Genomic DNA, 12995 nt, shown 5'->3' on the forward strand with positions numbered 1-12995 from the left:
CATTGACCTAATACAAAGCTTAGGCTTTAATTTTGTTGTTAGCCGTAGGCACTGTTTAACTTCGATGCCTACAGAAATTATATTGCCTCCTCTAAATAAAGATTTCTGACAGTAAATCTGGTCACTTAACTGAAAGAGCAAGCCTTTTATCTTGCATTATAAAACCTAAGGTTGCTAATCAACATCAGAAGCCAATAGAAAGATGGATTCCAGAAATGATGGGGGAAGTATCCCCATGATATGGTCTGACTACCAATTTGAATGCCAGGGGCTTTCGCTCTTCCCTGTGTACCAGATTGGGTCTAGAAGCTGTTTTTGCCAGTGACTTCATCACTTTGCAAGAAACATTTTCAAATATTGAATTTATGATAGATGGTTTGAAAATCATTCATTGCTGTATGATTGCCTTTGGGAGTGGTAGACCTATATGAGGCCTTTGTATTGGTGTCAAGACACATCTCTCCCTGACTGCCCTGGAGGCAGGACCACCAAACGCTTTTGTGATGAGCGCTGTAGTAGGCGGCTCTCGCTCCCCGCTAAAGGAGACATTGGTAATTAATCTATATAACCCGCTGGGGGCGGGGGGGCCGACATACCCTTCGGATCCAACGGACATCAATAACCACAATATTATTAAACAATTTAATGAGGGTGAAATTCCAGACCCCCATCAATCCACATCTAACAAAGAACAGGTGACTGCACGAAAGGGCGAAAGACTGGGTGGAATTCTGAGTGAGTTAGATCTGGGCTACATGAAGATGGCTCGGTGTAAGGAGAAGCCGAGATCTATACTTGGTCCAGTGGTAAGGTGCAGTCACGCCTGGATTCCATTTTTGCTACACCATTTATTAGAAACATCTCCTCTGACATTGAAGTTTACCATAACGGCCTAAGCGATCATGCTGCGCTTACTTGGAATTTAAGTTATGACCTAGTGAAAACCGCATGCAGAATGGCCAATAATGGTCTCCTCTCTTTTTCAGTCTCCCCTCTTCCCATCTCGCCCCTCTTAAATCCCTTTACTACTCTGCCAACCATACCCTCTGTCTTCTGTCTCCCCATGATTCCATCTCCAATTCACTTTCCAACCTAGGCTGGCTTCCCTTGCACTCCCAACTTAAATTCCACTTCCTTTGTCTCGTTTTTAAATCTCTTCATGACCTTGCCCCTCCTTACCTCTCCTCTCTTCTCTCCTTCTATGCCCCCTCTCGCTCCTTGCGCTCTTCTGATCTCTTTTTACTCTGTTCCCCCACCTCCCTGTTCCTCTTCTCGTTTCCGCTCCTTGCCCTCCTACATTGGAACTCCCTCCCTTTCTCTATCCGCTCCATGTCCACCTACTCCTCCTTCCGTTCCTCCTTAAAATCACTCCTTCACCGCACTCCTTCTCTTCTTTCTGCTCCCCACTCCATCTTCCTGTGCCTTTATCTCTCCCTGTCTCCCCTATGATCTCTACCCTCCCTTCTACTCTATCTACTCCCTTTTCCCTTTCCTCCTTCCCATACCTCTTGTTAGGGAGAATTCTCTGTTAAGGCTAATTTCCCAAACCTAGTGAGTCCCCCAGCAGCTTTGCTGGATTTTTGGGGTTTAATTTTTTTCTCCTGCTAAGAGTGAGACTCTCTTTCTCCCACTCTTAGACATGATTTGAGATATCCTTTGACTTTGTAATGTGTTTTATGGGCTATGGGGTCTTTTACTCCATAGGGGTTCATGTGGTTTTTGGTAAGTGTTACACACCACCCTCAGTGCAGTAACACAGGGGTGTCATAGTGACCCCCAAACATAGACTCCATTTCCTGGGACTGACTACTGTCTCCCAGGGCATGTCCTAAATTGTGAACAGAACCAGTACAAACCATCATATTGTGGCAGTACTGGTAGGGGTAATTAGATTGCCCCTGGGTCTGTTTTTCGAGGGGGCACTGTGCAGTCCCCCCTCGCCGAGTTTCTGGCTGGTGGCAGTGGTTACCACGCGAAATATTCCACCGGAATATTTCCAATGGGATTTTCCCATTCATTTTAAACGCACCACTTTTTTTGGTGCAATGTTAAAGATACCGCCGGATTATTTATTTAATATTTATTCCCTGGTTGGGTCTTTTTGCCAGGACTCGGTTTTAAAATGGCGTTTGTCTCTGTAACTCCAACCCAAGTCGACCCTTTGTTCCACTTTTTGGCGGGCTTCTGCACAGAAGCCTCCAAAAGTGGTGCTACTCTGTCTGGGTCTACAGGATGTGTGGAAGGGGGGTTTAGGCACCCTGCACTGAGTTGGCTCGGCAACTGAAGACGCACTCTTGTGTGATTGGCCCAGTGGTGAGCCGCCCGCCTCACCACTTAGCATGTTTGAGTGACAGCTAGGACTGATGAATGGGGGTTTTCTGCATAAAAGCAGGGCTTTGGGGACTGGAACTTCAGAAGTCGCCACAGGACCAAAGAATCCGAAGAGGGAGAAGCTGAGCCGTCCTGCAACGACGACACCACCAGGGGAGCCCTGCTGAACCGTCTCACCACTTCCCAACGATAGAGAAGATCTTCATCCCGGAGAGTCTTCTTCCTCTGAAATGGTGGGGATAACCAGTTCGCCCTCTTTTTCGCCTTCCTGGATCGTCTCGTGGTCGAATCGCCCGTGCCAAGCACCCCGGCGGCCGGATAGCCACGCTTCACCACTACCGCGAATAAAAGGGTAGTACCTTTTAACCGGGAAACTCCGCGGCTGGTTCTTCCCTGGCAGTGCAACAACCTCCAGCTTTCCTCCACGTCGAGATCTTCTCTTCCCCTGGACGAAGCACTGACTTGCATCCGCTGCCAGGAACAACTGCCCCCGCTGGAGCTTTCTCACCATTTCAGGTACTTTGTCCCGCCTGGTCTCCCTTGCAACAGACTGTTCAAGGTGTCCCGTAAATCCTTGACTCTCTATCCTGGGGTGACTTGGGACCTGCTAGCTAACTTTTCCTGAACTGATCCAACCCTTTTTGAACTATCTGCAAAGACTTTTTAAAGTATTATTCAACTGTGTGATCTTGGACACATTCCGCCTTGCTCTCTCCAAGAGTGGGCCTGGCCTATGAACTTTCTTGCTCTAACAGTAGACTCTGCCTTTTTCTGACTTGCTGTGGTTCTTTTAAAAAGTGCTGGTATTGTGCTGTCCTAATTCTACCTTGTCCCTCTCTTTTTAACTAACTTATTGGAGTGCCATCTTAGGTTAAGCGCTCACCTCTGTCTGCAAATAAGTGGTGTTTTAACTAAGACTTGTTCAATAAGTAATCAGTGATGTATATATATTGATAGTGTCTGTGTTTGAACTTGCTTGCCATATTAGTGTTAGTGTATTTTACAAGTGTGTTTTTAAATAAATAATTATACACTTTTATACCCAAGCTCTGGTCAGTGTTTGCTTGTGTTACTGTATCTCTGTACCTATTTTGTATACTCTATATACTGTCTAACTCTTCTTGAGAGAAGTCTGGCTGCTCAGCCACAGCTACCAGGTAAATCCTGGTGGCACAGACTTCTACCAATTGAGTTTACTGCCAACACCTGTAGTCGTAAGCCTTTTGCAGTGGTCCCTAAGGGAACTGCACAGGTTTCTGCCTAACACCTCTCCTCTTTTCCTCCACAAATGCAAATTGTTCCACATGCTGTTTTTCTAGTTTGAATCATGTATATTTTACTGCTTCTATGTTCCATGTTTGAAGTTTTCTGGTTGTTATGCTGTAAAGCACTTTGGAGTAAAGTGCTATATAAACAATAAAATACAAATGCAAAATACAAATGTAGAATCTAATATTTAACACATTCAACACAGAAGCACACCATTTCTAATGAGAACTTAATGAGAAAATATTAATGGAATCTAAGCAACTTGATTGGCTACAATATTGCCTGTATCCAAATAAACAATGGGGAGGGACCTATCTGGAGAAAAATGCGGTTGCAACTCTTTCATGCCCAAATTGCAAAAAGGAAGAGGAGTTTCGTAGAGAAATCACTGCAGTACATAAGAACAAATCTTTTACGTTAATTGAGAGAAACAGCTATTGCACTAGTTTAAGAACCCACTATAAGAACTGGCTTCACCATCATAAAAGTAGCCTGACCAACATCAATTGGCTTCTCCTACTTAAACTGTTGAGAAAAAATTATAGTAGGGCATTTTGGTATAATTATAGACAGTATCTCTCATGCGAAACCCACCTAGCATTAAATCCGATTCCTAGAGGGACTTTGGTTGAGTTCATCTCAAACCAACAAATGCAACATGCTGATAGAGATAATAGTGAATTATTTATACCAGGGTGGTTTGAGTAATGAAGGTTTTGAAGAGGCTATCCTTAAAAGAATTTATAAACTTAAGGGATCCTGTGCCCCTGGGCAAGAGAGACTAGCTAATGCAATAATCAAAAGCTACCCCCGGTATTGGACACATGTCTTGGCAAAGGTTTTTCTGAACATTTTAGAAACCGGTAGCATCCCAGAGAGCTGGAAGGAATCGATCATCATTCCTATATTTAAGAAGGGCAATAGGAATGATCCGGCTGCATATAGACCTTTAGTCATGATAGATTCCTGCTGTAAAATTGCTGCTGGACTTATTTTGGAAATACTCGGTTTAAAAACTGGGATTGCTGCCTCCTTTCCAGACTGGCTTTAGACAAGGCTGCAATACATCCCATAACGTCTGGGCTTTAAACTATGTAATTGCAGAAACTAAACGCCATCCTGGAAGCAAGCTCTATCTATGCTTCATAGATTATTCATGTGCATTCGATAGAGTATGCAGAACTATCCTCTGGGATAAACTAAAATCTTGGGCAATTGATCCCGATCTCCTCCAATTCATAACATCTATATATATACGGACAGCAAAGTTTCAGTCGGCCGGGATCACACTCTCCATCAATCAAAGTAGACGCAGGTTTGAAACAAGGATGTGTTCTTTCGCCATTATTGTTTAACCTTTACACGTAAGATCTAGATGAAGCTATAAGAACAGCATGACATTTTCCATCTCGCATAGGAAAAGTTGCAGTGTCATGGATGGCATATGCTTACGATACTATCCGATTGCATTATACGCCAATAGTACTTCAACACTCCATCGCAGCACTTGCCATCTATGCTTCCTGCTGCAATATGAAAATAAACACCTCGAAAACAAAGGTTAGGATATTTAGTAAACGGCATCATAACGCTACATTTTGTTGGAGGTTTGAAACAGAGACCCTGGAAGTTGTCAAATCCTGTATCTATCTCGGCATTGCGATGACATCTTCCACTAACATCCTTGACATTGGGAACTGCGTCTCCCGTAACGTGATTAAAAGATGGGCAGTAATTAAGAGTTCTATCACCAGAAGGGGGGCCAGAGTATAGACGACAGCATAGAACTATAGAGCAAGGGAATTGTACCATGCATTTTATATGCTCTGGAGACCCTCCACTCTAGTATGTTAAGATGGCTGGAAATATTTAAGTGTACATTGTTACGCTCCATTCGGGGAGTACCCCATGCATTCCTGGTGGAGGCTCTTTGTTGTGAACTGGGCACAGCATCTTTGCGGGCCACGTGGTTGATGCACAGAACAGAATTTTAGATCACGCTTAGGTGGGCTGGTCCAAGGATACTGACTAATACAATCAGAGTTTATTGTATCAAGACAGAAAATACTGTGATTAACTTCTTGGATTGAATTCATAGGTTGCCACCTACAGAGAGCACTTATCCGCTCTTTTCCAAAGACTTGAAAAAGAATGCTCTAATATGGGGTTGCTCGCAAAACATGGATAAACTAGGATCTAAGAAGAGGTACAAATAATTCTCCATCCAGGGTTTTTGCCCTAATTTGCCTTGTTCCCATTTATTAAAGCCATGTGGCAGCGAAGAAAGATGTTTTATTAGGAACATGCTCCTTAACATCCTTCCTACCCTGGCTTATATTGGAGGATGGTAGGGCATGAAAATGGAAGATAGATTGGGTCAACTCTGCGGTTATGAAATGAAGACTAGTAGACATATCCTTACTCGATGTAGCAAGCTATATGAAAAATACAGGATGAGTTGAGGAAGATTTGTATGTACCTCCTTAGAACATGAATCGGACCCGTTTTGGAGCACCTTGTTTGGATCAGAGTCTTTGATTGTCACTATAGCAGCATTCCATGTTTGGAAGGAATTCATAAAAATCATTGAGAATGTGAGATGAAACTATGCTTAGATCTTTAGGTGTGTTTTAAGACTTACGCATGGTTTTGTCTCTTTTTTTAGAAGTGTGCATGTAAATTGGTAAATTAAATTGGAAAATGTTTTTTTAAGTGGTGCCATGATTTAATATGCAATCATGATTTTTATGTATAGTAATATGCACATTAGGCATTGTACCACACACACAGAGCTGAGAATGGCTGGTTCTAGAACACCTGGAGGATTTAAAATCACTATGAAAAGAGTAGAAAACAATTGAATCTCTAAGCTCTATAAACTGTTGGAAAAATGCTTATCCTGATGATAGATTACCCTATATGGAACGTTGGGAAGGAGAGCTACGTATTACAAAATCTGAGGAAATGTGGGATCAGATTTGGGAAAGGGCACACAAGGTATCTAAATATACCTCTGTTAATGAACTAGCATACACAATATGCTTTAGGTGGTACCTCACTCCACTACAGATTACAAAAAGGACCTCTTTGTTGGTAATTTGGGGCATATGTGGTGGTCCTCTGCAAAATTGCTAATATTTAGGAAAGGGATTTTGGGACATATTAAAGATATCACTTGGGTTCAGTTGCCCTTAGACCCTGCAATTTTGATATTGGGGGCTGTGTCGGAGGGGCTATATACAGCAAGAGGTGCTTAAGCAGATTTAATCACACATCTGCTGAATACGGCTAGATTAACATTGGTCCAGTATTGGAAAGCTGCAGAGGGGCCGATCCTTGCACAATTGTTAAAATTTTTGGGTCCTGTTGATGGAAAAAATATTTTCACAGACTAAGGGGGATTACCAATAATATCTTACAGTATTGCTCCCTTTTCATGAATTTGAAAGAGAATTAGAACTTTGTTATTAGGCCAATGTCACTGAATAATTTTTGATAATATGATTCTAAACAGTTTTTCAGTTGATTAAAGAGTCACTGGTGTGTGGTAACAGGAAGGGGATGCTTGGATAATTATGAAGAAGGGTGGGAAAGCCGAAACTTCTGATGTCTCCCGCATGTTGCTAAGTTATGTTTTGTTATGATTTGAGTTAACCTTGTGTATTATAACCGAACGACTAAGTAAAGCTAGTGTGGTGGGTCTGTTCACCCGCTGTGAGAGGATGAATACAAGAATGCATATGTTTTCCTGTGTTAAAACTGCAAATAGGAGGCCACCAGGTGCTGATAGTTGAATCTTGAGTGCAGAGCTCCCCTTCTACTGCATCCAAAAGTAGTTTGAGCCCCCACATTGGACCGCCTGCAGGTTGGTTTGAGTCTTCTGTGCCCTGTGGCAACACTAGAGGTACACTGTCCTGAAATATTGGAGTGAATTGGTCCCTGGAGAGCAGAGATAGCTGTGGTGACACTCGGCGAGAGAAACTAACTCTGCCGTCCCGACGAGGGGCTCTGGCGCTACAGCAGCCTTTTTCTTCTATTGGCTGCAGGGCGCTCTGGAGCTTTCTACCGCGATCCATGCCTCTTAAGGAGTCCCTGGTAATCGGGAGATATATGCCGGAAGTACCGATGGACATTCGGATGATTCGGGGAGGCCGAGGATTCTCCTGTGGGCTCCCCGGTGCAGAGCTTCTCCGCTTTTGTTGTCATGGTCTGGCTGGAAGCAGGCCGGAGGTGGCTGTGAGTGGCTGTGGGTACCTGCCTGGGATTCCTTTGCCATGATGCAGACCCCCGGGTAAGAAGGTGAGAGGAGGTGGTGCCTGGGGGTGCAGGGCCTCCCACGTCATTTGTACTTTCAAGGCTTGGGTGTTAGTTATCTCGAGGATCTGGGGATGGAGGAGGCGTCTGACCCAATCGCTGGGTCACTGCTGGAAGACCCTGCCAGGCACGCAGCTCCCTCATGTCTGGAGTCGCGAGGTGACAGCAGGGGGGCGATCCCTGTGGTGGTGACGTTGTCAGAGGCTGCTTTCAGCGGGTGTGAGGCCCTGGCCTAGGCACCCAGTTGGAGGACAGTAGTGTGTGTGCACTTGGACTCGCGCTGAGATCCCCATTTCTGGTGGCGGATGCTGGCTGCTATGGGCCCTCAGGTGTACAGTCAGCACCTGAGTGGCTTGTTGAGACATTCCACTTGGGCAGCCCTGGACAGGATACTGGTGCTCCAGTGGATTTCCAGGGACAGAGTGAGGTGAGGCATTTTGGTGCTGGGAATGCTGCTGGTGGCCGGAGCGGGCCCATCTTCTGGTCCTGAACTGTGTCCTGGGATATTGGCCATCAAAGGCTGGGGGAGATTGTGCCTGTGGCTGTCTTTTATATTCTGCCTGCATCTCCTGGTGGCCCCCAGGGGAGTGCCGGGCTGAGCAGGAGAAGATCCTGGTTCCTCGCCTGGGCTGGTCCCTTTTGGGGATCCGGCTTTCTGTGGTGGCTGGACACTGCAGTTGTGCCCTGCCCCGCATTGAGGTCCTGGCAGGCTGGAGCCATTGAGAGCAGGCTTTGATGGGGACACTTGTAATCCATTGTCGAGGGAACCGGGCGTGCTGCCCCCACTCCAGGGGCTGGTAGACACACTGTGGAGTTGCACTTTGATTCTACTTTAGATAGCCCCTTACTGGGGGGACTTCCTCTGGTCTAGGTTGGCCAAAGCTCCTGCCTATGTCTATGTTCACTGGAGGACTTCCCTTCAGAGGTTCTCTTTCATCAGCTTTTGGCCAACCCCGACAGGAGCAAGAGCTAGGCCTCCTGCCCAACGCGGAGGCATCAGCTGATGCAGTGTTCATAAAGAAGGCCATAGCAGGCTTTTTGGAAGAAATTCGAGGAATCCGTACTGACATCGGAGTTGGGCTTGACACGCTGGACAAACTTGTGGACAAAGTCGACGACAGACTGTAGGCTCTCTAAACTAAACAATCCTCCTTTGATACTGTTGAACTCCAGATCGACATGCAGATGTCAGAACTTGAAAGAAAGGAAGCCGAAATGACTCTTAAGATGGATGTTTTTGAGAATCGAGAGAGGACAAATAACCTTTGGTTTTCCGGCTTCCCGGGGAAAGAGGGGGAAACTGAAAGACACATCAAGAGATCCATCAATGAAGTGGTCAAGCTTTTATTTGGTAGCAAAACTACAGCCGGGCCTACAATATATAGGGCGCGCCGTGCTGGTGGAGGAGGAGGAAGGGGCCCATGGTCGGTCCTGGCACGCTTCCACTATTATGAGGAGAGGATGCGAATTCTGGACAAGGCGAGAAGGGAGGGCCCAGTCTCCCTTGCCGGAGCAAAGATAACTGTTTGTTTTTCAGGACCGCTTGGCCTTTACGCTGGCTAAACGAACAATGTATGGCCCTCCTATTGAGTGGTGCAGTGAGAAGGGGACCCCTACCGCTGGGGATTTCCTTTCTCTATTTCATTTGAATATGAGGGCCATAAATATAAGCTGATCACTGAGGACGATTTTCAGAGGGTCAAGACTGAACCTATGGGTCCTGCTGATTATCGAACCCTGGATGAAGAAGGGAACCCTCAGTGATGGCTTTCAAAGGGTGAAGGGGAATAGGTGACTGAGTCCCTGGTTCACCGAAGATCTGAAAGCTGAATACTCCCCCAAAGGTGGGGTATGTGGGGGCTCTTGATACGTATGTGGTACCTGAGCACAATTCATCCTGAGTGCCCCTAACATCTTGTTGTGGTTTGATTTGGTAATTGTTCTTGGGTTTAGGGAGCACCCTGGAGCGAGACAGTGAGGGTAATAATAATAATAATAATAATAATAATAATAATAATAATATTAGTGGGGTATGAGTCTGGGGGGGGTCCCATATGTTGGACAGTAATGGGTACAGGTGATTTGGAAGGTGACAAGGATGCCCCCTTTCGCCACTTCTTTTTGCTCTTTCTTTGGAACCATTGCCCCAAAAGTTGAGGGAGGATCAGCGTGTGGAGGGTATATGGCTGGGGGACTTGGAAAGTAAATTGGGGTCATATGTGGATGACATTCTGTAGATCCTTTGGAACACGTTGGGATCGGTCCCGGTTGCGGTGGAATTGATTGAACAGTACGAGTGGTTCTCTTGGTTTAAAATTAACAGGCAAAATCTATTCTATTTCCATTTCATCAAGAGAACAATCGGGATGCCTGCGGTTTAGACTGATTGGGAATGGAGGTGAAGGAGGACCAATTGCGATATGTTGGAGTGCTTATTACAAGGGACTTGTGTGGGTTATATGACATTAACTGCCCTCCCCTGCTTCAGAAGTTATATGAGGACATGGTGAAATGGGATATATGATCAGTGGTGTCCGGTCATTGTCTAGTTTGATATATACATTGGAATTGTTCAATTGCCTCTAGCATTCTTCAATGTAGTCGGTAGTGTTCAAAACACTAATGCTCCTCCCTTGCCTGCTGGGGGGAAGTTATAATAGTGTCACTATACACATTTTTAATAAGTGTCTCTTTAAGTTGGAGATTTTGGGCTGTTTGAAAGACATTTTCTCAAGGTCTTTACGAATGCTCACATGGAAAATGTCCACAGAAGGAAGATCAGCAGGAGTCATAAAATTGCTTTTAGGTCGGAATTATAACAGGTCATCTTCCTGCTCAACCGTCTCCGTGATAACCTGGGTATCACCAATCATGCCCTGGCTTGGCTGACCACCTTCCTCTCCGACCGACCCTCCCAGATGCAACTTTGGTCCTTTCTCTCCACCACCGTTCTCTCCACATGTGGTGTTCCCCAAGGCTCTATCATCTCACCCTGGCTCTTCAATGTCTACTTGCCATTTTTGGGCCACCTGATCTCTACATTCTCCTCTAACTTTGTGTTATGCCTCATATCCTCTCTCGCTCATTCCTGACTGTCTATCCACGATTCAGGATTGGTGCGCCTACAACGATCTCTGCCTTAATGCCAGTAGGACTGAGATCCTTCTCATTGGGACCCCTGCTCATGCTTTCCCCTCTCTCACTCTGGCCACTCTCCTTGGGCCCTCTCCCTTCGCCTTCCAGTGGGGCCAAAACCCTTGGTGTCATCTTCGACTCCACTCTATCCTTCTCTCCTCACATCACGGACCTTGCCAGGAAGGCCCACTACTAGCTGCACCTCCTCAGAAGTATTCTTCCTTTTCTCACTTTACCCCAGAAGCTCACTGTGTCCAGATCCCTGATTCTCTCTAGGGTAGAGTACTGCAACATCCTCTTTCTCAATCTGCCTTCCTCGACTCTACACCTTCTGCAACTAATCCAGAGCAGGACTGCAAGACTTAACCTAGGCCTCAAGCCCAGGTACCATATCTCTCCAGCCCTGAAATCTCTCCACTGGCTCCCGGTGACTGCAAGGATCAAGTTCAAGACCCTCTGCATGGTCCACAAGGCCTTCTGGGGCTCGCACTACATCCGACTCTCACTCCCAAAATACCTTCCCGCTCAAGCTCTATGCTCAGCTACCTCCAACTCTCTGATTGTCAGACGCTCCAGGCAGAGAGTGGGGGTGTAGATCTCTCTCCTCTGCAGGTACCTTCCTCTGGAATGGCCTCCCTGCCCCTCTCAAACTTGAGCTGGACCACCTGAAGTTCTGGAAGCAGCTCAAGACCTTCCTTTTCTGCTCTTTCTCTCTCTCCCTCCCCTGCTGACCTTGACCTACCTGTCTCGTATGTTGACTGGTTGCTTGACTACCCTCAGAGCTCAGTGGGTACCAGGCTCCTACATGATCAGTCGCCCCTGCACTGCTCCGGGCCTACCGTGCACTTAATGGCTGTAACTGTAACCTCTACCGTCCCCTGCCTCCTTGCACTTAAAGCTGTGCTGCCCGGGCTGCACTTACTCAGAGCATTGCTGCCCTGATTGCATTTCCCCCTTCCCTATCCCTGGCATTCCCTCCTTTCCCTTCCACCTGCACTTTGCATTATCGCACTTGCACGATCTGAATGACTCAAGGCCTTGTAAGAATGTTGTCTGTCCTTCCTCTGTCTTCCCTCCCTTGTCTTGTCGCGCCTAGAAACACTTGTTTGCAGGCGCGTTATAAATGACTTATCATATCGTCTACTAGTAGAAATCTAACACCGCCATACCATCACTTGTAATCCGACAGTAATTCCTTCATACCAAGAGGCGGCAACAGTAATTTGGGGTATGCCACCAGAATACCGCCAAACTTGGAATTGGGGTCTTGTGACATATGAAACAGATAATTCTCATTTATTTTAAATTGCGTTCTTGTTAATTCCAAGAGCCTAATGAAAAGGACTGTGACTACCCGGTTTTTGACTTTCTGTAAATGTTTTCTATAACTAACTGTTTCTATCGATTGCTTCCAAGTGTGGCTGCGGTTTGCCTGTCGGGTTCTGCACCAGAGTTTACATCATCTTTTTGGATGATTCTGCATTGAGTACCCATGAGGGGGACTAAGTGTGACTTGCAAACGTTATACCACCCTTGCTTTTACAGATGCCCGATATTTTACTGCGCATACCTTTCCCCAGATAATTTTGTCAGGTAAAGATGTTTCTGCACTCATAAAGTGATGGTCTTAGCCGTTCTGATTCCTTTCTGTCTTCCTTATTACCAGGCATTGTGCTGGGAACCATATTCGCTGGTGGATCCTTAATGGCAGAAAATGAACTTTCAGCTGGTGACCTTATGTCCTTTATGGTGGCTTCACAAACTGTTCAGCGGTGAGTGTTTCAGCATACTTAATTATGATCAAGAGAGGGGTATGCCACTCGCCCACCTAGTATGCCCCTCCCCTTTTCTGTGCTGTTTTACCTAAAACAAACAAACATCAGACACAAAATCCAGATACAAAATTCAATGTAAACACTAAATAGCTGGTGTGAAAGGGTCCGGGG

General features: G+C 45.8%; 1 protein-coding gene across 1 annotated transcript in view; it reads left to right on the top strand.

Annotated features, from left to right (window-relative positions):
- ABCB8 (ATP binding cassette subfamily B member 8) overlaps positions 1 to 12995 on the top strand; it is a 1358869-nt gene that overhangs the window by 756017 nt on the left and 589857 nt on the right. The window contains exon 9 of the mRNA XM_069645969.1: positions 12716 to 12821. Within this exon, the coding sequence (XP_069502070.1) occupies positions 12716 to 12821 (106 nt within the window). The remainder of the gene's footprint in view (positions 1 to 12715; positions 12822 to 12995) is intronic.

Source organism: Ambystoma mexicanum, chromosome 2p (genome assembly GCF_040938575.1).
Source record: "Ambystoma mexicanum isolate Mex_15411 chromosome 2p, UKY_AmexF1_1, whole genome shotgun sequence".
NCBI lineage: Eukaryota > Metazoa > Chordata > Amphibia > Caudata > Ambystomatidae > Ambystoma > Ambystoma mexicanum.